The 26524-nt window shown below is 43.0% G+C and overlaps 2 protein-coding genes and 1 long non-coding RNA gene across 17 annotated transcripts in view; 2 read left to right on the plus strand and 1 right to left on the minus strand.

The window, feature by feature from the left end:
- Positions 1 to 24735, plus strand: part of LMAN2L (lectin, mannose binding 2 like) — a 30522-nt gene extending 5787 nt beyond the window's left edge. For 4 of the 9 annotated variants that reach the window (XM_042932117.1, XM_042932123.1, XM_042932118.1 and 1 more), the window contains 6 exons: positions 415 to 497; positions 17167 to 17199; positions 18272 to 18433; positions 18523 to 18637; positions 21881 to 22000; positions 22579 to 24735. In XM_042932117.1, coding sequence (XP_042788051.1) covers positions 415 to 497; positions 17167 to 17199; positions 18272 to 18433; positions 18523 to 18637; positions 21881 to 22000; positions 22579 to 22721 — 656 coding nt within the window. In that variant the 3' untranslated portion in view covers positions 22722 to 24735. The remainder of the gene's footprint in view (positions 1 to 414; positions 498 to 17166; positions 17200 to 18271; positions 18434 to 18522; positions 18638 to 21880; positions 22001 to 22578) is intronic. The other 5 variants (XM_042932119.1, XM_042932120.1, XM_042932122.1 and 2 more) reach the window with 2 other exon arrangements.
- Positions 9348 to 10985, plus strand: LOC122215981. Its single transcript, XR_006200635.1, has 3 exons — positions 9348 to 10001; positions 10177 to 10285; positions 10359 to 10985. It is a non-coding gene; the product is annotated as an uncharacterized LOC122215981 (long non-coding RNA).
- Positions 24736 to 25036: 301 nt separating the features above from the next.
- The window catches only part of FER1L5 (fer-1 like family member 5), a 52859-nt gene continuing 51371 nt past the window's right edge, over positions 25037 to 26524 (minus strand). For 6 of the 7 annotated variants that reach the window (XM_042932099.1, XM_042932096.1, XM_042932097.1 and 3 more), the window contains 4 exons: positions 26313 to 26506; positions 26029 to 26138; positions 25570 to 25714; positions 25037 to 25458 (listed from right to left, as the gene is read on the minus strand). In XM_042932099.1, the coding sequence (XP_042788033.1) occupies positions 25231 to 25458; positions 25570 to 25714; positions 26029 to 26138; positions 26313 to 26506 (677 nt within the window). In that variant the 3' untranslated portion in view covers positions 25037 to 25230. The remainder of the gene's footprint in view (positions 25459 to 25569; positions 25715 to 26028; positions 26139 to 26312; positions 26507 to 26524) is intronic. The other variant, XM_042932094.1, reaches the window with a different exon arrangement.

Here is a 26524-nt window from a genome sequence, read left to right on the forward strand (position 1 = left end):
AGGACATGGCAAACTCAACCTGATTTGACCTGATCTCTTTTGCAACAAGAAGTGGAATTTGGGAATTCAGCTCTCTCTCAGGGGCATAGTTGTCACCAAGCGTTCGTGAAGCAGAATTCTTTAGGGGTGCCTTAGCAACCAGTTTGGACCAGGGAGCAGCTGTGGTGCTAAACAACGTTGCAGTGGCCTTCTCTCTTCCCCTGCCTTCAATACCAAACAGCTACAGATTTTGTTGGGTGCTTGTTACAGGCCATGCACTTTTTCTGAGTGCTTTTACATATGTTTTCTCTTCTTAAAAAGAGGCCTGGGAGTCAGTCATTTGAATTTTACTTTTTCTTCCATCATAGTGATATATTATTCCTTTATCAACTCTTGGCTTTATTTCATTGTTCATCATCTCTTCTCTCTCTCTAGGGCCTGTGTTTGGAAACATGGACAAATTTGTGGGGCTGGGAGTATTTGTAGACACGTACCCCAATGAGGAGAAGCAGCAAGAGGTAAATGGCAAGTGTCAGAGCTTAGGTCAGCTGCACTGACATCACAGTCCTTTGCCTCAGGGATGTCCGTGATGGAACAGGGGATAGAATATGAGGGGTTTGGTTCTGTTTCCTTCATCTATTGAATTTGAAAAGTTAATATCCTTGTCAGCATTTTCTAGAAAGAATTGTTTATGGTACACAGACCTTTGGGAATGACTGTCGTGATTGGGGGCTTTTTCTTTAGTGTTAACATTGTTCTCTTGTGCACGTTAGGTAGCTGCTGGAATTGAGCCTGCTTGGCTGGTTGGTGATTTGGCTACTAGGCCGGCACCAGAGCCAGCTGAATTTATATAACCCAGCTCCCCTGACTTAATAGATCACCACTTTACTCTCTTCTGCAGCTTGCTCATTCTTTCGAGCATCCTTTTCTTCTTCCTGTTTTTAGGCCTGAACAGCAATTCTGCTCTCCTGTAGGAAAGGTGGTAAAAGGAAATTGATGGAGTCCTAGCATTTCATTGCAATCCAGTATCTGGCTTTTGGCAAAAGCTTCTTGCTTTTTGTTGGCTGACCCTAGGGTTCTTTACTACTTTCTCAGACTGCCAGTAGGTTTGTACTGTCTTTGCCTGATGGCCCTGCCATCAGATGGTAGGAAAATGATGGTGACAGGTTGCTGGTGGGTATCCTATAGCTAAATAATAGCAAGAAAGGCAGGATTAGGGATGCAGACAGCACTCACTTTATTTTTTTCCCTAAAAGCTTTATATGAAAAATATCAAACTTACTTAAAAAATTGGAAGAATACATCATCGTATATGCAATACCCAGATTCAACGATTTTTGACATTGCCCATGGAGTTCCCCTGAGGGAGGTGGAACGTGAGACCTGAGTTAGGAGAGTAACCTTTTGTTGTGAGACATTTACAGAGTAACTTCTCCATGTTGCCTCTAGGCTCCTCCTCAAGCCGCCATACATCAGGAACTTTCTAGGTGGGGGAAGTTAGTGAGCAAGATCAGCATTGGTCCCTGCGCTCAGCACTGATGTGTGAGAATGCCGATGGGGAACTATGGGGCACCGTAGGAGACCCAGAGGTGCATCTAACTTGGAGTGGGACAGTGTGGTAGTAGTGGTGGTAGAAAAGATTTCCTCCACGAAGTGACATTTACATTGAAGTCTGCAGAAGTAGGAACCAGTATTCCATGCAGAGGGAAAAGCGTGTTTAAAGGTGATAGAGTGAGAGAAGGGACAGAGAATGAGGGGAAAAAAGGGATCAGAGAAAGAGGAGGCTAGAAAGAAAAACAAGGCCAGCAGTCTTGCCATGTTGTACAACTTCAGGGGCCACCATTCCCATTGCGTTCTTTAGTGTTAACACTGTTCCCTGTTGGGCGAGTTGACCGGCCACTGAGATTGAGCAGTGTCCCCTTGGGTGGTTAGTGGTTTGGCTGTTCAGACCAGCACCAGAGCCATCCAAATGTATGTGACTCATTCTCACCACGCACATAGTTGGGCCACATTCTGAAGAGAGGTGTTCCTGTTAAGGAGTCTGGATTTTATTCTAAGGGGGTAAGTGTGTTAAAGGATTTAAATGAGGAGAATGTCATGACGAGGTTTGTAGTCATGCTGAGGAAATAGTAGTCGTTAGAAGTGCATCTGAGTAAGAGGTATGGGCTTCAGGGCTTGACTGGAGTTTTAAACCTGGCTCTCTGCTTCTCCCAGAAATAAATTGTTCAGATTCTTTTAGCTTCCATTTCACCATCAGATAATAGTAATTCTCATTTGAGAGGGCAGATCTGATGGGCTTATTTCATAAGAAGAGTAGATGTTAATCAGTAAAATTAGTTTCAGTTGATAAAAAATCAGCACTTCTAGCTAGCTGTTATGGTTCTCACTCCCAGCTGCACATTGAAATTGCCTAGAGTGAATGTATTTTTTAATTTAATTTATTTTTTAATGTTATTTTGAGAGAGAGAGTGAGCAGGGGAGAGGCAGAGAGAGAGAGAGAGGGGACAGAGGATCTGAAGCGGGCTCTGTGTTGACAGCAGAGAGCCCAATGTAGGGCTTGAACTCATGAACTGTGAGATCATGACCTAATCCAAAGTCAGATGCTTAACCGACTGAGCCACCTACGCGCTCCTGCCTGGAGTGCATTTAAAATTACCGATTTCCAGGGTTGCCTGGGTGGCTCAGCTGGTTGAGAGTCCAAATTTGGCTCAGGTCATGATCTTCCGGTTTATGAGTTCGAGCTCTACGTCGGGCTCTGTGCTGACAGCTCAGAGCCTGGAGTCTGCTTTAGATTGTGTCTCCCTCTCTTTCTGCCCTTCACCTGCTCACACTGTGTCTGTCTGTCTGTCTGTCTGTCTGTTTCTCTCTCTCAAAAATAAGTAAAAACATTATGGATGCCTGGGCGGCTCAGTCAGTTAAACATCTGGCTTCGGCCCAGGTCATGATCTCACAAGTCATGAGTTCGAGTTCTCCATCGGGCTTTCTGCTGTCAGCACAGAGCCCCCTTGGGATCCTCTGTCCCCCCCACCCTCTGCCACTTCCCGCTCATGCTCTTAAAAATAATAAAAAAATTTTTTTAAATAAAAACGTTAAAAAAACTAAAAAAATAAAAGTACTGATGCCCAGGCCCCAGCCTCGGAGAGTATAATTCTGTTTGTCTTAGGTGCCATGTAGGCAACCTGACTTTTACAAAGCTTTCCAGGTGAGCCAGCATTGGGAACCCTTGGATCAACATCAGGTCCTTGTTTCCATATCAGTTGTTTACTTGTTAATCAAATTTGTTTATTAAAATGAAATTTAAGAAAACTAATAAAAGTGGTTTCTGTTTATTAGGTGGCTATTGTGTGCCAGGTACTTACAAATAATGCCTTCATCCTGATCAAAACTCCTTAGGGTTAGTATTATTTTTCCCCATTTACCAGTGGGTACAGAAGCTTAGAGACGTGTCTTGTTCAAGGTAAGAGCCAATGTAAGGTGGAGTCAGATTTTGAACATAGGTTCACTGGATTCCAGAGGCTGTGCTTTTAATTATGATGCTCTACCTTCTCCCTTCCTTCTATTGTTTCTTCTGCAGGTTGATTTCCTTGAGAATGGAGACATTTATTATTCTCATGTCATCTCCTATGTAATTTCAATTCTTAGAGCTTATATTCTAATGTACAGAGTATAGAAATTATACTCCTGGAACTATTTTATAGAGTAAAATCAAGTGTGTGTTTTCTTGGCAGCATGATTTACTTTGATATCATACATAAAGGTGCCAGGCATTGTTTCAAACACTTGTACATGTATTATTTGTATATTATATTGTATATATTGTGTGTATATTATGTATATTACATGTTTAGTGTATTATAGACATATAACAACTCTTTGAGGTAGATATTATTGTTATCTCTACATTATGGGCAAGAAACTGAAGTGCAGAAAGGTTGAAAAATTTGTCAGTGATACACAGATAGAGGGTGTGATTCCAGACTGCAGTCTCATTATTTTGCCTTAGTATTTTTGAGTACATAAGAAGAGGGTGACAGATACGGCACCTTTTGAAAACTTGCACATGTTACATAGAATATGTGCTGGACTAGGAGGACAAGTTGCTGGCAGGAGGGAGTGTGGAGCAATTCATCAAATCACTCAAGGTAGTGGTAAAATGTTTCTATGGTTTCGTGTTTCTTTGTCACCAGAGCACATGACCTTGTTGTTCACCTTACCTGCTACCACATTTGTTCATGAGGAAATGCTGGGAAAATATTAGCAACCAGTAATGCATCTAAGAAGAAGGTGAGGGAGTTCAGTGTAGGCTTGGCTCTCTGAAATCAGGACAGATTGTTAAAAGTCACATAACCTCAGTTTCCTTGTCAGCAATATAAGAATTGTAATTTAGGTGAGTGAGTCAAGAGTTTCACTATTTGGGAGTACAAGGTACTACCTGTGCCATAGTGAGGTTGCCAGGTCATAAGTGATTGTTAAAATAATAGTTGAAGAGGGGCACCTGGGTGGCTCAGTCGGTTAGGCGTCCGACTTCGGCTCAGGTCACGATCTCGCGGTCGGTGAGTTCGAGCCCCGCGTCGGGGCTCTGGGCTGATGGCTCAGAGCCTGGAGCCTGCTTCTGATTCTGTGTCTCCCTCTCTCTCTGCCCCTCCCCCGTTCATGCTCTGTCTCTCTCTGTCTCAAAAATAATAAAATAAACATTAAAAAAAAATTATAAAATAAAATAAAATAAAATAAAATAAAAGTTGAAGAAATAGGAAATCTGGGGCATCTGAGTGGCTCAGGCAGGTAAGCGTCTGACTCTCAATTTCGGTTCAGGTCATGATCTCACTGTTTGTGAGATGGAGCCCTGCGTCAGGCTCTGCGCTGACAGAGTGGAGCCTGCTTGCGATTCTCTCCCTTTCTCTCTCTCTTTCTCTCACTCCCCTATTTGTGCTCTCTCTCTCAAAATAACTAAATAAACATAAAAAAAAAAAAAAAGAAATGGGAAATTTGGATAGATCCATAATGGGTCAAGAGATTGAATTAGTAATAAAAAATGACTCACAAAGAAAAGCCAAGGTTCAGAGGGTTTCACTGGTTCATTCTGTCAAACATAGAAAGTAGAATTAATACCAATTCTTCCCAAGAATTCTTACAAAATATAAGAGAGGACACTAACCAGCTCATTCTTTGAGGCCAGTATTATCCTGATGCCAACACCAAATAAAGACATCACAAGAAAAGAAAACTACTGACCAATATCTCTTATGAATATAGATGTAGAAATCATCAACAAGATACTAACAAACCAAATCCAGCAACATAAAAAGGATTATATTCCCATGACCATGGTATTCATCCTAGGAATTCAAGTTTGCTTCAAAATCTGAAAATTAAGGCACGTCTGGCTGGCTCAGTTGTAAGAGCATGTGACTCTTGATCTCAGGGTCCTGAGTTTGAGCCCCATGTTGGGTGTAGAGATTACTTAAATAAATAAGTAAAAACTTAAAAAATCTGAAAATTAATATGATAGACCATATTGATAGAATAAAGGACAGGGGCACCTGGCTGGCTCAGTCGGTAGAGGGTGCAACTCTTGATTTCAGGGTCAAGCGTTGAAGCCTCATGTTGGTCATGGAGCCTACTTAAAAAAAAAAAAAATGAATGAAGGATAAAAACCATACGATCATATCAATACATGTAAGAAAAGTATTTGACAAAATTTAATATCTCTTTATTGTATTTATTTATTTTTAAGGTTTTATTTTTTAAGTAATCTCTACACCCAAAGTAGGACTCAAACTCACAAACCTGAGATTAAGAGTTGCCCACTCTACTGACTGAGCCAGCGGGGCACCCCTAATATCTCTATGATAACAAAAACTAAACAAATTAGGAACAGAAGGGAACTTCTTCAATTTGATAAAGGGTAATTATGAAAAACCCTCACCTAATATACATAACTGTGAAAGACTACGCTTTCATTCTAACATCAGGAATAAAGGATATCCCTTCTTGTTACTTCTATTCAACATTGTACTGGAGGTTCTAATCAGGCCAGTTGGGTAAGAAAATAAAGTAAAAAACATCCAGATTGCAAAGAAAGAAGTAAAAGTATTCCTATATGTAGACAACATGATCTTGTATATAGAATATATTAAAGAATCCCCAAGAAAACTACTAGAACTAGTAAATGAATTCAGCAGGTTGTAGGATACAAGATCAACATATAAAAATCAATTTTACTGCTGGCATTGAATAGTCAGAAAATGAAAGTAAGAAAACAATTCCATTTATACTAGCATGAAGAGTAAAATACTTAGAAATAAATTTAACAAATAAAAGTATACTCTGAAAACTATACAATATTGAAAGAAATTGAAGACCTAAGTAAGTGGAAAGACATCTTATGTCATAGATCAGAAAACTTAGTACAGTTGACCCTTAAACAGTGTGGGGGTTAGGGGCAGTGACCCCCGATGGAGTCAACAATCCACATGTAACATTTGACTCCCCCAAAACTTAACTACTAATTGCCTATTGCTTACCGGAAGCCTTACTGATAACAGAAAGTGTTGATTAACATTTTCTGTCTGTTATATGTAATGTATGTTGTATTCTTAAAGTAAGCTAAAGAAAAGAAAATGTTACTAAGAAAATCATAAAGAAGAAGAAATATTTACAGTACTGTATTTATATTTTAAAAATCCACATAGAAGTGGACCTGTGCAGTTAAATCCCATGTTGTTGAAGTGTCCACTGGATCTTTTTTTTTAATTTAATTTTTTATTTTTTTAAGTTTACATCCAAATTAGCATATAGTGCAACAATGATTTCAGGAGTGGATTCCTTAGTGCCCCTTACCCATTTATCCCATCCCCCCTCCCACAACCCCTCTCATAACCCTCATTTTGTTCTCCATATTTATGAGTCTCTTCTGGTTTGTCCCCCTCCCTGTTTTTATATTATTTTTGTTTCCCTTCCCTTATGTTCATCTGTTTTGTCTCTTAAAGTCCTCATATGAGTGAAGTCATATGATATTTGTCTTTCTCTGACTAATTTCACTTAGCATAATACCCTCCAGTTCCATCCATGTAGTTGCAAATGGCCAGATTTCATTCTTTTTGATTGCTGAGTAATACTCCATTGTCTTTATATACCACATCTTCTTTATCCATTCACCCATCGATGGACATTTGGGCTCTTTCCATACTTTGGCTATTATTGATAGTGCTATAAACATGGAGGTGCATGTGTCCCTTTGAAACAGCACACATGTATCCCTTGGATAAATGCCTAGTAGTGCAATTGCTGGGTCATAGGGTAGTTCTATTTTTAATTTTTTGAGGAACCTCCATACTGTTTTCCAGAGTGGCTGCACCAGCTTGCATTCCCATGAAGTGTCCACTAGATTGTTAAGATGATGACACTCCCTACATTGGTCTCCAGATTTGACACTTGTCCTAGCTATCAAAAACCTAGCTGGCTTCATTACAGAAATTGACAAGGTGATCCTGAAATCAATATGGAGATTCAAGAGAACCAGAATAGCTAAAATAATGCTGATTAAGAAGAGCGAAGTTGGTAGGTTGCCTGGGTGGCTCAGTTAGTTAAGCGCCCAACTCTTGGTTTTGGCTCAGGTCATGATCTCACAGTTAGTGGGTTTGAGCCCCATACCAGGCTCTGTGCTAACAGCGCAGAGCCTGCTTGGGATCTCTTTCTCTCTCTCTCTCTCTCTCTCTCTCTGCCCCTCTCCAGCTTGCTATCTCTCTTTCAAAAAATAAATTAAAAAAACATTAACAAATTTTTTTAAACTTAAATGAGGTTGGAAGACTTACACTTCTTCATTTCAGAACTTCTCACAAAGCTGTGGTAATAAAGAGTGTGGTACCGGCATCAGGATAGACCTATAGATCAATAGAATAAAATTGAAAACCTAGAAATAAGCCCTCACATTTGTGATCAGTTGATTTTTTTTTTTTTTAATGTTTATTTTTAGAGAGAGAGTGCGAGTAGGGGAGGGGCAAAGAGGGGACAGAAGATCCAAAGCGGGCTCTGTGCTGACAGCAGCAAGCCCGATGTGGGGCTCAAATTCACAAACCCTGAGATCGTGACCTAAGCCAAAGTTAGATGCTCAGCCAACTGAGCCACACAGGCGCCCCTATGATCAGTTGATTTTTGATTAAGCTATCACGACAATTCAATGGGGAAAGAACTTCCTTGAACAAATGGTGCTAACTCAACTGGATATCCACATGCAAAATAATGAAATTGTCCTGTATCTTACACTATACACAAAATGTAATTCAAAATGAACTGAAAAACTGAATGTAAAAACTGAAACTATAAAACTCTCAGAAGAAAACATAGGGTTAATTCTTCCTGACCTTAGATCAGGCAGTGGTTTTGTAGATGTGACACTGAAAACAAAAGTCACAAAAAAATAGATGAGTTGGACTTCATTAAAATTAAAAACTCGTATTGTGGAAGATACCATCAAGAAAGTGAAAAGACAACCCACATAGTGGGAGAAAATAAATGAAAATCCTATATCTGGTAAGGGACTTGTTCTTTATATATTCTAGATATAGTTCAATAGTAAAAAAACAAAAAAAACAAAACCTAATTAAAAAATGGCTGGGGTGCCTGGCTGGCTCAGTTGGTGAACCACGTGACTCTTGATCTGGGGGTTGTGAATTTGAGCCCCATATTGGGTGTAGAGATTACTCAAAAATAAATTTTGTTTTTAATGCTTTTATTTTATTTGAGAGACAGACAGACAGAGTGTGAGCTGGGAGGAGCAGGGAGAAGAGGAAGACACCAAATCTGAAGCAGGCTCCAGGCTCTGAGCTGTCAGCATAGAGCCCAATGCAGAGCTTGAACCCACGAACCGTGAGATCATGACCTGAGCTGAAGTCAGACTCAACTGACTGAGCCACCCAGATGCCCCTGAGAATAAAATCTTAAAAAAAAAAAGGCCAAAGGACCCGAATAGGTATTTCCCCACAGAAGATATACAAAAGGTTGATAAACATAAAAAAATGCTCAACATCTTTAGCCACTAGGAACATACAAATCAAAACCAAATGAGATGCTACTTAACACCCACCCATGGCTATTTAGTCATAGCTAAAATAAAGACAGAGGATAACAAGTGCTGGCAAGGATGTGGAATAATTGGAACTCTCATACATTGCTGGTGGGAATGTAAATGGGGCAGTTGTTTTGGAGAACAGTTGGGCAGTTCTTCAAATGTCTAAATACAGAGTTTGTATCATCCAGCAATTCCACTCCTAGGTGTATATACCCAAGAGAAATTGAAATCATGTCTGCACAAAAAGTTATATGAATGTTCATAGCAACATTGTTCATAATAGCCAAAAACAGTTACAACTCAATGTTTTATCAACTAATGAGTAAACAATATATATTCATACAATGGAATATCATTGAGCATTAAAAAAGAAAGGAACCATTGATAGGTTCTCTAATGTGAATGACACTTGAATACATTATGCTAAGTGAAAGAAGCCAGTCACAAAAGACCACATATTGTATGATCCCATATATATGAAATGTTTAGAATAGGCAAATCTATAAAGATAGAAAGTAGATGAATGGTTGCCTGGCGGTAGGGGTGGGGAGTGACTGCTGGTGGACATGGGGTTTCTTTTTGGGGTGATGAAAATGTCCTAAAATTGATTGTGGTAATCATAACCTTAACTCTGTGAATGTACTAAAAGCCATTGAATTATAGGCTTTAGGTGAATTATGTGGTATATGAATTATATCCTAGTATCACTATTTTTAAAAAACATTGATTGAAACATGACCTGATCTTTTCTTGGCATTATGAAGTCATCAGCTGATGGTCATCAGTTTCTCATGAGAACCCAGATATTGGTGAAAAGTTGCAGGGAACTCAGTAGCAGTCTTGGAGCAGGAATGTCTTCCTTCAGTTGAAATTAGAGTATGATGACAAGAGGCTATCCTTGAATGAGAGCACAGAAGTGCAGTCCTTTGAGCCTTGGCCCTTATTCTTACTGGTGAGATTTGTATTTGGGTCTTACCCCAGGAGGCAGAAACAGCAGGGTAGAGAGTAGGAAGAAAAGCTCACTGCTCTTCCGAGATCACGCCAGCTTAGAAGTCTAATTTGTCTAGTCTACGAGGTGTTTCCCATATTTTCTTAATGTGATGACTGTTTTTTCTCTTTTGAAACAGGAAGAAAATTGATAATACAATGCCATCCATTTAAAAAACACATTCTTTCAAGTGATGAAGATACTGATCCCTCTTGGTCTGTCTGTTGTCAGAAAGAATCTTTGAATCAGTAAGGGAACTCCACAGCACCTTAAATTCTCTTGTTATCCTTCAGCTTGGATGTGACTTGGGTTTTTTTTCAGTCCTAGGTGAGGCAGTGTTTTCAAAGAGAGACTCCTTTGGAAACGGGGTCCAGGGAATTTTGGCAAGTTCCCTAGATGTGATTAAGCATCAAGGCTGAGCTACACTGAGAGCTAGTTTTCAAGGGAAGTAGAAATGTATGGCTTTCTACATACAATTTTGAAGGAAGAATTGAATGGAGGTGAGGAGAAGAGAATGTTTCTTTTTTGAGACAGTGCAAGAGGGAAAGAGGAAGAAGAAAGCAAGAACCAGTGCTCCAGAGGACACTTAGCTCTGGGTTAGTTCTTCACCTTTCTTTGGGTTTTGACAATATGATGCAAGTGGTAGGCCCATAGCAAGGTGCAGGAGATGTAGGATTTTGCCTATGTTTTTAGGAGTTTTATGGACTCCCCAAAGTAGAACTGTAGACAAGATCTAGAAAATTGATACCTCTTCTCATTAACAAGAAATAGTCACATACTATCAGAATGATGGGTAGCAGTGAAATTAAGGCATACACATTAGACGATATTCTAAATCTTGGCACTTGTAATGTGGGTAGGTAGGTTATAAGTCAAGTGTTTTGGGTTTCGGGCATACCTCAAGTTTAAAGTTTCCTGATTTTAGGGCACCTGGGTGGCTCAGTCGGTTAAGTGTCCGACTCCTGATTTTGGCTCAGGTCATGATCTTACTGTTCGTGAGTTTAAGCCCAACATTGGGCTCTGTGCTGACAGTACAGAGCTTGCTTGGGATTCTCTACCTCCCTCCCTCTCTGCTCCTCCCCTGCTCACTGTCTCTCTCTCAAAATAACCAAACATTAAACAAAAAAGAGTTTCCCAATTCTAGAGCGCTCTATCGAAGTCCTCAAGTTATGTTATTTGGGTTTATTCTAGTGGGGTCACAACTAAGATCCATGGGATTAAAATGATTCCATGAGTTTAAGAGATAAGGATAATGTTCAGGAATGTGAAGTTCTTCCAGGCAGGCAGCGGCTTGGAGGTGTCATGTTTCTGTGTCCTCCATTTAAGAAGCTTTGAGACTTGGGGATATAGTCAGTAGTATAGGTTAGTAATAGTTAGGGGGCAGTAGGGTAGGGACCTTCTCATGCTGCCCAGTAATGTGAGAATTTCACTGGTCTTGTTACCCACTGAATAGGGTGGTATTGCTGAGCTAACCAGTCACCTCTTCATACAGATCCCTGTGTAAAAAGTGAAGTAGATGAAGGACCTGAAGGACAGGTGGCTTACAGCATTTTGAAAGTCTGAAAAGTGTTTATCTGTGGAAGCGGCAGTGTGTTCCACTAGTAACCGAGGGGAGGATCCAATAGGGATGTGGAAAGAGATGCTGTAGAAGAGGTATTTGTTTAATTCTTATTTTTATATAAAAGCTGATTTTTAAAAAATCAGAAAAGGCTAAAACAAAAAGCGTACAAACATCTTTATAAAAACAAAAACATTACATTATATTGAGCAGAGTGTGTGTCAGTGGGTTTTAATATAATGTGTTTTTATTTTTTTAAGTTTATTAATTTTTGAGAGAGAAGGAAAGAGAGAGCAGGGGAGGGGAAGAGAGAGAGAGAGGGAGAGAGAATCTCAGGCAGGCTCCACACTGTAGCGTGTAGAGCTGGATGTAGCGCTCAAACCCACAAACCCCAAGATCATGACCTGAGCTGATATCAAGAGTCAGATGCTTAACCAACTGAGCCACCCAGGTGCCCCAACATGGGTTTGTTTTTTTTTTTTCCTATTTTTTAAAAATGTTTATTTACTTGAGAAACAGAGACAGAGCACAAGTGGGGGAGGGGGAGGGAGAGCCAGAGACAGAATCTGAAGCAGGCTCCAGGCTCTGAGCTGTCGGTGCAGAGCCTGATGCAGGGCTTGAACTCACGGACCGTGAGATCATGACCTGAGCTGAAGTCGGATGTTTAACCGACTGAGCCATCCAGGCACCCCTAGATTCAGATTAATCTTTAAAAATTTTTTATTTTGATAGAGTTTCAGACTTAGAGATAAGTTACAAGAACACAACAAAGAATTCAGGAATGTTCTTCACCTAGATTATCCCAAATAACGTTTCATTACATTTGCTTTGTCCTTTTCTTTTACCTTTCTATGTGTGGGTGTGCATGCACTCATGCAGGTGTGTATAGTTTTTTTCGGAACTATTTAAGAGTAAATTGCCTTCTGTCATGCTCTCTTAATCCTAAATACTTGTTTTTCCTACAAATGAGTTCTCTTACACAGCCACAGCACAGTGACTAAAATCAGGAACTTAGCAGTGATAACAGTACTATTTTTAATCTACTGACTTTACTCAACTTTCACCAATTGTCCCACTATGCCCTTTGTAGTAAAAGAAAACCCCAGATTCTCTGTCCTATTCAGTTGTCATCTCATTCCTTTTTTAAACTCTGGAAGCATCCTCTAATATTTCTGTGTTTCAAGGTATATTAGAGACCTAGGGTTTTTGTTGTTTTGTTTTTTGGTTTCTAACAGTATATACGAAAGCACAGTGACTGAGCCAGTGTTCTGGGGCCAGACTACCTGGCTTCAAATTCTGGTTTTACTACTTACACAAGTTTTCTTACCAGTCAAATGGGGATACTAATCCCACCCCTTAAAGCTGTGGGGATTAAATAAATAGGTGTGTGTACATGACTGAGCACAGTGCGTGGCACAGAGGAAGTGTTCCAAAGTGCTAGCTCTTCTCATTCATACCACTAACTGGCATTCTCAAGGAACATTGTGCAGACATCTTGGCAATAGTGGTTGTGGCTGTTTTCTCCCTCTCTTCCTCACCCTCTTTTTCTTCATGTCTATGTTCCAGAGAGCAAACTTGGCCAGCTTACCCAACTGCATGATGCCTCAGATTGGAAAAAACTGCTCTAAGAGAGCGGCTCCTAAAGGTTCATGAACTCATATTGGTTGGTAACAAGTGTCACTGGTCTAACAAATAGGAACAGTGAAATGAATTTTCATAAATGCTAAATTGTTTATTGTGAAAATATATAGTTCTTTTTTTTTAACTTTTTACATTAAAAAAAAATTTTTTATGTTTATTTTTGAGAGACAGTGTGAGTGGGAGAGAGGTAGAAAGAGAGGGAGACACAGAATGCCAAGCAGGCTCCAGGCTCTGAGCTATCAGCACAGAGCCCGACGCGGGGCTCGAGCTCACTAACTGAGATCATGACTTGAACCGAAGTCTGATTCTTAACCGACTGAGCCACCCAGGCGCCCCGACTTTTTACATTTATTTTGAAAGAGAGAGGGTGTGCATGCAACTGGGAGAGGGTAGAGAGAGAGAGGGAGAGAAAGAATCCTAACTAGGCTCCACATTGTTAGTGCAGAGCCTGACGCAGGGCTCAAACTCATGAACTGTGAGGTCGTGACTTGAGCTGAAGTCAGACACTTAACCCACTGAGCCACCCAGTTGCCCCTCTTTTGGTGTTCTTTTCATAAAATTTTTTTTTAATGTTTATTCATTTCTGAGACAGAGACAGAGCATGAGTGGGGGAGGGGCAGAGAGAGAGAGGGAGACAGAATCAGAAGCAGGCTCCAGGCTCTGAGCTGTCAGCACAGAGCCCGACGTGGGGCTTGAACTCGAAAACCGTGAGATCATGATCTGAGCCAAAGCCGGTCACTCAACCGACTGAGCCACCCAGGCGCCCCTTTTGGTGTTCTTTTCAAAATATTTATTATAGATGGTTGTTCTATTTTAATGTTTAGTAGGTCATAAAAGGCAAACCCATTAATCCCCAAGATATTTTTGGAGATTTTACTGGTGTGTGGCAGCCAATGGCCTTCTCTAGAAGATGCATATTTGGCTTTGTGCTTATTTAATTAATTTATTTAAAAACTTATTTATTTATTTTGAGAGAGCGTGTGTGCACAAGAGCCAGGAAGGGGCAGAGGGAAAGGAAGAGTGAGAATCCCATGCGGGTTCCCTGCTGTCAGCTCAGAGCCAGACGTGAGGCTCAATCTCATAAACTGTGAGATCATGCATGACCTGAGCTGAAATCAAGAGTCAGCTGCTTAAAAAAAAAAAAAAAAAAGAGTCAGCCGTTTAACCAGCTGAGCCACCCAGGTGTCCCTGGCTTTGTGCTTATATATGAGCACCTGTGAATAGTGTTTCTGTCTAGAAATTCATTAGTCTTTGATTAAATGAATGTTTATTGACTCCCTCCTGAATGCCAGACACTGTACTAAATGCTTTACATATCTCGTTGTATCTTCACGATCAGCCCTGTGAGCTCTGTGTTATTCTGCCTGCTTACAGGGAGGAAATGGAATCTCAAAGAGCTAATGTAATCCACCCAAGGTTATACAGCCCTGAGTGGCATAACTGCAGTTAGAACCCAGGTCTCCCTGATTACAGAGGCCGTGTGGGCACCTTTTTCTGTCTAGTGGTTTACACTACTTGTGTGCTTGGGATCTGTGGAGTTTTAGCATAGGATCCATAAATCCACAAGTTCATGGGTCTCCCTTCAGTCAAGGTAGGCTGAAGGTACAATTACCATGTAGGGGGTTCTTTTTTTTTTTGAAGTGTCCTCGTAGTACAAAAATTTGGAAATATTCCTTCACCCTACAGTCAATAATCATTTGGATGATAGGTAGGAGTGCCTAATTTTTAGTGACTCTTAAATTAGGAATGAAACTACCACCCTGCTTGAGTCCGAGTGATTCTTCAGCCTTTGGTTCTTGCTATATATAGGCTGCTTTCCAAGGAAAGAAAATGAGCTGCTGTGTGAAATTAGTGGCTTCCCAAGGAACACTTAAGAACTCCTGACTGGGCATGGAAAATAAGAGGGCATTTAAAGACTTACTACTAGTATGAGGTGAAAAGTTGAAGGCCGTGTCACGAGTTGCTGAAGTAGACAGATTCTGGCTCCAAAGGTGTGGGGCGCTGTGTCTGGTGCAGTGTTTCTTAAACTTGGTTGTATATCACAACTGTCTGTGGTGCTTTTTGAAAAATACATAAGCCTGTGCCCCCCTCTAGACCTATAACTGAGACTCTTTGAGGGCCCCACATGTATGTGCAACTGGGAAACTCCCGCAGGTGATGCTGGGGGCCAGCTTACCTCTGGCTATTCCTGGATAATCGGATGCCTCACCAGCCTTGGGAAGAGGAAGGCTGCTGTCAGTTAAGGACAGTTGTCTGAGGCACCCTTTTGAAAGGTGCAACATAAACTTCTGATCATGCGTACTAGGGTCAATAAATGGGCTACCCAGGGCATTGTTACTCCCTTTTCCCTAATTGTTCACTGAAGTGATGAGTGTTCTTGTCAGAAGCCCGTTTCTGTACTCTGCTTGACAACATACTCATAATTCCCTTGTTCCAAATGATAGTTGTGGAAGAGTAGTTTGGGGAATTTAGTCATCCACTGATTCATTTTGTACCTTTCTGTAGTCCTGTGCATATTCCACCAGTGGCATAAGAGCAGAGCAGTGGGGGGCTTACCCTACGGTCCTCACTGTGGCTTCCAAGGCCCAGCGTGATCTGGTTTGTGCCTAAGCTCACACCCACCTCTCCCTCACTGGCTGCGTTTCAGACACTGGCGTCTTCTAGTCCCCAAATATGCCAACCTCATGCTTCTTACACCTACAGATCTTTTGGTGGCTCTAACGACTAGGGCCTCAGCTCAGATGTTATCTCCTCAGAGAGCTATTCCCTCAGTAGCCTATCTTGTTACCTCTTTTATTTTTCATCATAGCATTATCCCTCTCTGAAATAATTTTTTAAAAGAGTTTTATTTAAATAATCTTCTACACCCAACCTTTGGGCTCAAACTCACGACCCCGAGATCATGAGTTGCGTGCTTCTTTTCCAACTGAGCCAGCCAGGTACCCCTCTCTCTGAAATAATTTTATTTGCTTGTTTATTGTTTGTCTCTTCTACTCTGTGTCCGCTCCGTGACAGCAGATACCAGTCTGTCTGGTTTTCCATTGAACCCCAGTATCTGGAACAGTGCCTAGCTCCTAATAGGTGCTCACTAAGTGTTAGAGGAAGAAATGCTTCGGGCTCTACACCCTCACACATCCTTCCCGTAGGGCAGGCCTGGCCTGAGCTTGTTGCTCAGCAACATACCTCTTGTTGCTTCTAGCTTAGAACCGTAGCAGTTTTCTAGAGCAAAGCTGAATACCCTCAAGCCTCGGGGTTTTTCTAAATCTACCATGCCACCATGCTTCCATGGAGCTTCTTCCTTACCCACATGTTGTAGAATGACAATAGCTATTTGGAAAATATATGTCCATAAAGCTCACTTAGAGGGTAGATGATCCCTTTGGATTAGAGTTAACTTCATTGTCTCTCAAGTGGTAGGATTTTTGTCTTTTGGGCAACAGCTGTATCCTGAGATTCTGGGTAGTAAAGGCCATCTTGAATTCGAAAGAAGTTAGCCCTATTTGTCAGTCCTGTCTCTCCCCTTCTTATAGAAATACTGTCTTCTGGATACAGACAAAACATGTGGCCTGGCCTTCTGACTCAGAGACATAAGTGGGGCCTTCTGGCATAATGTAGTGCTGTGTGTTTATATTATAAAGTTTCTGAAAGCCTCAGAGGTATTCCTAGTGGGCCCCTTTGGGATTGATACTAACAGACCCTCTCCTTAGAAAACAAACAAGCCTCTATGCACAGTTTTGCCCACAATTTTGAGGGGTGTAAGGACTTGCTAAATGCCCTCCACAGACCCTACATTTCTGTTTGGGGATTTAGATTGGTTTGCTCATCCACCACAGCTGGGTCAAAGCTCTTCCATGGCTGTTTCTTTCTGACCTGGTCTCCTGTCTTCTGTGTCCTCTCTCATTTTTATAATAACCTGCTGGACCCTCTCAGGCCCAGAAGAGGCGATATTCTCCAGGAGTCCAGGTACTCAGTCTTGACCCACCATGGCCATCCCTTATTCCCTGCGTGTCCATCCACCATTTGCCCCTGTTCACACCCATGTGGCTGTTGTCTTGAATCACCATTCTCTGATTTTGACTGCATCTCCACCTTGCATGTTGACTGTTGAGGGCAATGAGGAAGTCACCAAAGAAGTGGCATGTGTCATGTGTCATGTTTCCTCTCCTTTCATCACCCTGCCTCTGCACTGCCTCAGCACTGGGCTGGTTCTTAAATAGTTAGGGCATCATTTTTGAGGAAGCATTCCCTCCTACAACTCTACTGGAGAGAGAGAAAGCCTCTGAAGTTGGTGGGAAATGGGTAGTGGGAGTGGGAGGGTATTGCTGGCAGAAGTTATGTGTAGGTGAAGCTGAAGTGGGCTGGAAGGTCTTTCAACTATGAACAGTTGTGGCTGGAGAACACCATCTGGCAGCCTGGTTCTGGCAGTGCTGTTTCTGAGTCCTAATCCACATGGCATCCATCATATGCTTATAGGATTTGAGAATTTGAAAGGAGCTATCCAGAATGGAAAGGTTTTCCTGATCAAACAGGTATTTTCAGAGTATCTGCTATATGCAAAATGCTTACCCTGGGGATAAGTAGGGGTGGGTGAAGGGGGTTTGGGAGGGATGGAAGGTGGAGACACATAAGGAAGTATAAGTGATTTTTTTCTTCAAGGAGTTTACATGGAAGTTGGGGAGATAGGTATATATACATAGAAAGAAAACCACCAGTCCTGAGTCATGTGTAAATGCCAAATAGGGATCTCTGGAAGGATTCAAGTCAAGACTCCAGAGGGGCCATTTCAGACCCACCCCACATTAGTAGCAAGGAGATTCCTGAAGGCAAGTACAGAGTTCAGTTGCTTCCTGGGCTATATCCTTTGAGTGACCATCTGAGAGTGGGTTTTGGGGAGCCGCTAATGATGAGGCAGAATGGTCATCTGGTCTGCTGGAAAGGGCTCAGCTTGTATGTGTGCAATTCTGTTGCTATTTGTACAGGCATTCCTAAGAGTACTTCCTTACTGTCCTCTGCTTTTCCTTCCCTGCTTTCCCAGCGGGTATTCCCTTACATCTCAGCCATGGTGAACAATGGCTCCCTCAGCTACGATCATGAGCGGGATGGGCGGCCTACAGAGCTGGGGGGCTGTACAGCCATTGTCCGCAATCTGCATTATGACACCTTCCTTGTGATTCGCTATGTCAAGAGGCATCTGACGGTGAGTCCTTGTTTTCTGGACCAGTTAGTGGTATGGTCTGCCTTGCACCTGCTTTCATGGCCCTGATTTATCTCTTCTTTTTATTCTAGATAATGATGGACATCGATGGCAAGCATGAGTGGAGGGACTGCATTGAGGTGCCAGGGGTTCGTCTGCCCCGGGGCTACTACTTTGGTACCTCCTCCATCACTGGAGATCTCTCGGGTACTCTTTATGTACATGGGTCTCCCATGTACTCTTTATTTGTCCTGAGTGAGGTCATGTCTCGATAGCCAGGCCTTGGTGAGGCTTCTCAGAGGGGAAAGCCAGACAAGCAGAACTGTGGGAAGCAAGTACCCAGGAAGTGCCTCTCTTCTGACATTTTTGTATCCTTAACCTGCCTCCCGCCCCCCCGCCACCCCTCCCAGGCCTATGTTATCCTAGTCCAGTTGGCTCTAGGAGATGGTAGGTGCTAATGCAAAGTAGTATTTGCCTCTTCATCAAGCCTGTGTTTTGAGTTCTGTACTTTGATATCTCTGGTGCCCCTTCTCTTAACAAAGCTTTTCCTTGAATTCCTTGACTCTGCCTTCCCTTTTCGAACTCATCCCCAGATCTTCCTTTGTGCTCAGACTTCTGAATGTGTCCTGTGCACAGGTGCTTCTGTTTCCAGGCCATCCACTGCTCTACCACCCTGTAGTCAGACCTCCCATGCATCTCGGTCAAGCCATTAGCACTACTCTTCTCAAACCTGCTTCGTCCTTGCCATACCATGGTACTCTGTTCTCAGTCCCCATTCTTTGTCCTCTCTTCAGCTGGTTTGACCAGTTACTCTGAAACTCCAGCTGTTCTTGATTTATGTGGCATTAATAGTGCGTGGTTCTTTTACTTTTCTATCTCTGGATTTTCTTCCTACTTGTTCCCAACTTGTAACTTCCTCTTATATGTTTGTTCTCTCCCTTGGCTTGAGCCTTAATCATAACTTCTTTTGAGAAGAGGTGAGGCACTGAATTTTTGGGGTTTTTGACTAGTACAATTCATTATGAATAAAGCTAGTGTGAAGTAGAGTAATTTTTATCCTAAGGAGTTCTTTGCTCTAGATGTTTAGTGATAATGCCTATGTTAACAAGTCTCTGTTCTCTGCCTGTGGGATATCCCTAAATACAAATTATGTCTTTCTCTTAAGGTCTTTCTTGTTGACATCTTCTTACTTGTTATGCAGTGAATTGTTGAAAATGGCTGAGAAAGGACACATTTCAGTACCCCCAGCCTTTGATGCCCCTACATTGTGAGGAGCATTGGCCCATCTTTTTATCGTTTCATGGCTTAAACTCATTCCTGACAGCAAAAACATTTTTCTAATTGAAGGCAAATCTAGTTTTTCCTCTCTGGGAGTCTGCTAAAGATAGGAATCTAAGCAGCTGTAAATGCCACCCTAATAATAGAAATGGCCCTCTTCCTTCTTCAGGAAGGGAGGGAGGGTGGGATATCTGGAGCTGGGGCAGCCATCTTGCCACCAGCTGGGAGATGAAGATCACAGAAGAGGGCAGAGTGGAGAGAATCACAGAGAAATGGTGCACCAGGCTTCCTGGTGTACCATGCCTGGACCATACAGAGTTGCAATTGGAATAATCCTAGTATGTGAGACATTGATGGATTTTCCCCCATATACAAAAATTCTAAATTTCTTGGTTCAAAGGATGTCATCTAGGTGTGAGGAAGAAAAAAGTGGGAACATGATATGGTTCCTCTCTTCTGCCAGAAGTCAAGACAAAATGTGCTGAGAAGACACAAGTTGGGAAAGAGTTTGGGGAAGGAATGGTTGAGGGGTCCCCAAATTATCACCCCAAAGTGGAGTTCCTCAGCTGGAAGCAGAGAGGGCAGAGAGTACCCTATGCAAATATATTTCTCTTGTGTTACATTATGAGGATCAGAGTTTCCTTTGGGCCCAATACACATGTCAGAAGTCAACTAGAACAATGATCTAGATCAACACTGTCCAGTATAGTAGCAACAAGTTACTATAGTATATAGTAGTATATAGTAGTAGGTGGCTACTGGACACTTGAAATAGGGCGATTCCAAACTGACATGTGCTATAAATGTAGGATACACACTAGACTTCAAAGACTTAGAAAATGAATGTAATGTCATCAACAATTTTTCTATCATTTGCATGTAGAAATGATAGTTTTTTGGATATATTGGGTTAAATAAAATATATGTTAAAATGAAAAAAAAAAAAAAAAAAGGGAAATGGCAAGAAGTCCAGTCTCCAATAACCAACCCTAATAGCCATGAGCACCCATAGCATTCAGATTTGTGGTCTCTCAATACCAATTCATGCTAAAAGGAAAGAACAAGAGCTTCTTGGAGAAATGGCTGATGCCAGGGCTGAGGCAGGAAATGGATAAACTGGGAACCTCCCAGGAAAGCAATAAAGAATCAGACATTTCTGGGTTCATGCAAAAGGACTCAAAAGCCAACTCGAATAGGCTCTCACTGGAGAAAGATAGGTCACATTGAGCACCTATAAGATTGTACAAGTTCAGTGTATTGAAACACATCAAATATGTTTGAATCTATGAGTTTATTAATGATACTTTTTTTTTAAGTTTATTTATTTGTTTTGAGAGAGAGAGGGAGAATGGGAGGAGCAGAGAGAGATCCCAAATAGCCTCTGCACTGTCAGTACAGAGCCTGATGCAGGGATCGAAATCAGGAACTGAGAGATCATGACTTGAGCCGAAACCAAGAGTCAGATGCTTAAACAACTGAGCCATCCAGGTGCCCCCATTATTAATGATACTTTAAAAAGAGAGGGAAAAAAAGGAGCCCTTAATTGCTTGATCCTTTCTCTTGTAATTATTAGTGAGATTCAGAGTCACAGTTATAAGGAGCTGCAGAGAATTAGGCCTAGTCCAGAAGGGAACTGTGTGCCATGCCAGTAGCTATGCCCTGCTTGTGACCTAGTAATCAGCTGCCACAAGGCCCTTTCCTGTCTTGCGTGTGTGTGTCTGCATGGAAGGGAAGCTATAGTGCTGTGTCTTCCCTCACTGTACTACAAGGCTTCACATATGATATGGGCTTTCATTCTTGCATTATGTGTAAGTTTTAAAGTTATATAGGTAATGTATGCTTGTTGATAAAAACTTTAAATCCTGAGTAATACAGAATATTCTCTCTGTTCCCTATTCTTGATTTTAGATGAGAAAACAGGTTCCAACCATTTTTCTCAATCACTGCTAGTGGGATGCCTGGCTTGCTCAGTCAGTAGAGCATCTGACACTTATCTCCGTGTTGTGAGTTCAAGCCCCATGTTGCATGGAGAGATTACTTAAAAAATAAGTAAATTTCGAAAAGAAACAAAGTCATTGCTAGTTAGCTGTGGATCAGAAGCTTGAACCAAGAAAGTCCCAAGATACCTCTGTTTGAGGTGGTTTGGGTCCTCCTTGTGCTTTTCTCCTTTAGATAATCATGATGTCATTTCCCTGAAGTTGTTTGAGCTGACAGTGGAGAGAACCCCAGAAGAGGAGAAACTGCATCGAGATGTGTTCCTGCCCTCAGTGGACAACATGAAGCTGCCTGAGGGTGAGCACAGGGGATCCTGGGAAGTGGTCCCGTGGTCAAGGGAGGTCACCGTACCTGGAAGGTCTGGGGTGACTTGCACCTGCAGCTTGTGGGTCCGTCTCGTTTCTGTGCTCTTCCACTAAAGAACATGGAGCAGGCGCTCCTTCCATTCCACTTGTCTCTGTGTTACAGATGAGCAGGGTTGCTCAGTTTGTTTGTTGTTTTTTATGTTTATTTTTATTTTTGAGAGAGAGAGAGAGAGAGAGAGAGAGAGAGAGACAGAGCACAAGTGGGGGAGGGGCAGACAGAGAGGGAGACACAGAATCCAAAGCAAACTCCAGGCTCTGAGCTGTCAGCACAGAGCCAGACATGGGGCTCGAACCCACGGACTACGAGATCATAACCTGAGCTGAAGTCAGACGCTCAATCGACTAAGCCACCCAGGCGCCCCAGGGCTGCTCAGTTTTTAAATTGAGGCATCCTGAAAGGGAGAGTCTATCATTTCTGGCTCCCAGAAATGGGCGTCAAGCTGGAGACTCTATATCTTCCCAGCTGGGTGGGCTCCCTGATTCTGACTTGCTTCTCTCTTGCTTCCTCAGTGACCGCCCCATTGCCGCCCCTGAGTGGCCTGGCCCTCTTCCTCATCGTCTTCTTCTCGCTGGTGTTTTCCGTATTTGCCATTGTCATTGGTATCATACTCTACAACAAATGGCAGGAACAGAGCCGAAAGCGTTTCTACTGAGCCGTCCTGCTACTGCCGCCCCTGTGGCTGTCACTATGAGGTGTGGGAGGAGCAGGCACTGGCCTGAGCATATAGCCTGGCAGGCCTTCTCTAGTCTCCAACAGCTGGTCAGGGACTCTGTTCTGTCACTGGAACTTTGAATGCAGGGACACTGCATTACCATGGTAATCCATGGGGACATCTGACTCTGGTTCAGAAAGCCCACCTACCCCAGGGCAGTGCTGCTGTGACGTGCCTTTCCCTGCAGTCCTTCCACTTGGGAGCTAAGAGGATAGAGAGAATTTATGCGGTTATGGTACTCAAATCACAGAAAAGAATTTCATAGCTCAGGCTGCCTTGTTGTTGGACTCAGAGGATCCTTGTACTTCATTTTTAAATCTGCAAAGAATACAACACTGATAACTTCCCAGACCTTCAGGCTTCCATTCATTGCTTTTCATCTAAGCCTCTGTCCACTTGAGGAACTTTCGTTAGAAATCTGGATGGAAACTTCTTCCCTGCGTTGCCTTCTCCCTCCGTTCATCGCTCTCTCCAAATGCAGCCTGAGCTGGAAGAGACATCTGGATGCCTGTCTTTTGGAGCCTGGGGCTGCAGAACAAACTGAGGTTTTGCTGACCCTCATTAGGTGGCCATGGGGAAAGGGCTTTTTGCTTTGGCTCACTGCTCTAGTGATTGTTCTTTAGCGTGAAACTTGGCTCTCTTGGTTTGTGACTTTCCCAGTTGGTTTCTTTAGGCCCTCAGTCAGGTTTGACACACTCGGTGTGCAAGTCAAGAGAAACTTGGAAGACTTCATGGATGTAATAGGAGTAACTGTGAAACTGCCCAGCTCCATGTTTTGACACCAAAAGCAACATTTGCCATGTGGAGATGTTTCTGGACTCTGGAGCCTGCATGTTTTGTGTTTATCATGATTTTTAGAATCCCACTTTGAGTGTTCAAAATGTAAGGAAGCTTTCTTTTTATAGCCTCGGCTTGGATACTCCCCAAAGAGGAAACTTGGCTTCTTCTTCTTAATGGATAAGAAACTGTTGCTGAACTCCTGTTGCAAATCTGGGAGCAATAGACCCTGGTCATCTGTGCCTGGAAGAGTTCATTTTCATTAAGTGACAGAGGCTGAGTGTCATCCACTGTGGGTCAATCCTTGTTCCACTGCCTTATCTGACAAGGGGTCAAGTGCTGCTCACCTGTATGCCCTGTGGTTAAATTGGCCAATAGGCCAGTCTCCCTGGAGGGCCTGGAGCTCTGAGCCCTCCTAGCCATGTACTTCTGTAGCCTAAGGGAAATTCTTAAAATGGCTGATGGAAATCAAACAGTGTCCTTCCTTTGAGGGGTAGGTTTGGGGGAAGGTCTAGGCCTTCTTTTGAGCCCCAAGCCTGTCAACCCTTGCCCTGCCTTCTTTTGGGTTGGGAAAGCCCTCAGCTCAGTCCAGAAGGGAAGGAGGGCACCTTGGCTGCGTATAAGTTTCTGTCGTGTTGGGCTTTTTTCTGTCCCTCCCATGTGCGTAAGTGAGCATCACAGGCCACAGTTCTCTCCTATAGGTGGGAGTAAAATGGGGTCCTCCTAAGACCTTCCCCACAAGAGCAGAGCAGCTCCAGGATTGGGTGCCAGAGCACAAACTGTGACCTGGAGCTTGGCCTTAGGACCAGTTAGAACTGACAAAGCAAACAGCTCTTTTGTCTTTTTTGAGCTCAGGGGGAGATTGGCTAGACCCCTGTGGTGGGAGGACCTAGGTGAGCTCTTGAGATAGCCCAGGCAGTGGTGCGGGAGGAAGGGGTCTCATCATGGGGGAGGTATGTGTGTGAGATGAGTTTTTTATGTTTCCCCGCTCATGGGCTCCTTGAGGGTTTTTAAACAGGATGGGGAAGACATGAAATGCAGTCCCCACCCAGCATGGGGCCAGCCTTTGAGATATGTGTGATGCAAGGAAACTGTCTAACCTAGCATGGCAGGTCATGCCCTAGCTCTTGCTTTTTGTTCTTAGACATAAATATTTCCCATTGTGAATGGGACCAAATACTGTTCTGGGCCCCATAATCCTAGGTGTGCCCTAGAGGAGGGAGATGCCTGGTCTGTGGCATGGCTCTTTTGTGCATGTACCGTAGGGGTGGGAACAATGATTTTGGCAAGCTGCTTACCCCACGTGAGCCATTTCTCTCCTCACAGTCCCCCTTTCTCTTGGTTGTCCTCTGACTTCAGAGCCTCTTGGAGAGGAGGAGACCCTGAAGACTAGAGGTGGTGTATAAAAAGGACACTGTTCCCTGTCCTTGTGAGTCTTGCTTTTCGTGTTGTCTTCAACCCCCAAAATTACAAGGTGACTCTGTGACAAAACTTGTTTACTTCAGTGGGAAAATGACAACTCTGTCCTTGTTGGAAGTGGTTTCTGAACAGAATGGCTAGAATATCCTTAGCCCCTTGCATATGTCCTAGAAGATAGAAATGAGGGATTGGTAGGAAGCCCAAGGGTAAGGCTGGTGATGGGCAGGAGAAAAGCCAAGCAGACCTGGGCCAATTAGTCTTGCAGGGCTGGAAGTTCTGGAAAAATGTCTTGCAGGTGATTCATAGGTCCCTGGAGGAATTTCAGCTCATGGTCTGTTGCAGGATTTAGGTTCAGATGCTGGCCCGTGAGGACAGAAGGGTTGGCAATGCGGGTGTTTGGTGGATTGATGACATTGCTATATATTTTAAGGGGAGCACTCAGCCGAAGTCCAGGTTTGATCCAGTTCATGGCCAAGTAATGCTAGAGAGAAAAGGCAACTGTTAGCCTGAGGTAGCGACCTGAGGCTGTCTCTTCAGAGTCATCCCAAGAGCAACTAGTGCCTTTGTCCCTGTCCCCAGGATTGCCACTCACCGGGGCTGAATAGATAAAGTTGAACAGCAGAAGTGCTATAATAAATATAATTGCAGCGGCTATGATTTTAAAGTGGTAGCGTTTCCAGAAAACGTGACACAAGGTTGTAACAGGTATCCGAAACAAGAACGAGGTGTTAGGTCGTCTGTCCATAAGCAGAGGAGATGTCAGAGGATGGAGGGCAGAGAGAACCTTCAGGTCAAGTAATCTGGACCCAAGAGCTTTCTTTTTTAAAACAACTTCTGCTTACTTGTGTGTCCCCAGCCCCGCACTTCCCCTTCACCAAGGCTGTTCTCTCCTGATTGTAGCTGAGCCCTGAGCCAGGATGCTAGGAAGTAATTAACCTCTCTCCACTTATAGGCCCAATGTTCACCACCCTATTCAAATTGCCGGGCCTAGCAGCTCAGCTTTGTGAATGAGGAAGAAAGATTTTGTGCCTTTGTCCCACAGGACCCTTACAGGGGAGGATGAAGTGTAGGGTACTGGTTGGGTTCTGAGTGGCCTCGCCCTGCTGGCTTGATTAGGGCTTCCTTCTCTGACAGAATCTCCAGCGTCATCTTCACTTTACCCTGGAAACACCATAGGTGGTGGGAGGCTGAGTTCATTACAACAGGTGCGAGAATAGTTTAAGACCCCTTCCCATAGAAAGGAAAAGGGATTTAGCAAAGGTCCCCAGAAGTCTGTTAGAGCCAAGTTACGTGGCATAGTAGTCCTATGCAATAGACACCTTCCCCAGATCCTACCGACAAGCGCCATTTGCCACCATCGAGGACCTGGCAAGGCCACCAGCCCGTTACAGTCTTCTTCTTGAAGAGGGAGACGTGCTTATACTGGAGGAAGTAAGGCCACTTGGAATCTGTATCCATCATCCTGATGGAGCACATATTGGCGTGCCGGGCTGGTAGAGGCATGTCAGATAAATCCAGCTCCAGGACCCCTGAGCCCAAAGAAATGC

This window comes from Panthera leo, chromosome A3 (genome assembly GCF_018350215.1).
Source record: "Panthera leo isolate Ple1 chromosome A3, P.leo_Ple1_pat1.1, whole genome shotgun sequence".
NCBI classification, from domain to species: Eukaryota; Metazoa; Chordata; class Mammalia; order Carnivora; family Felidae; genus Panthera; species Panthera leo.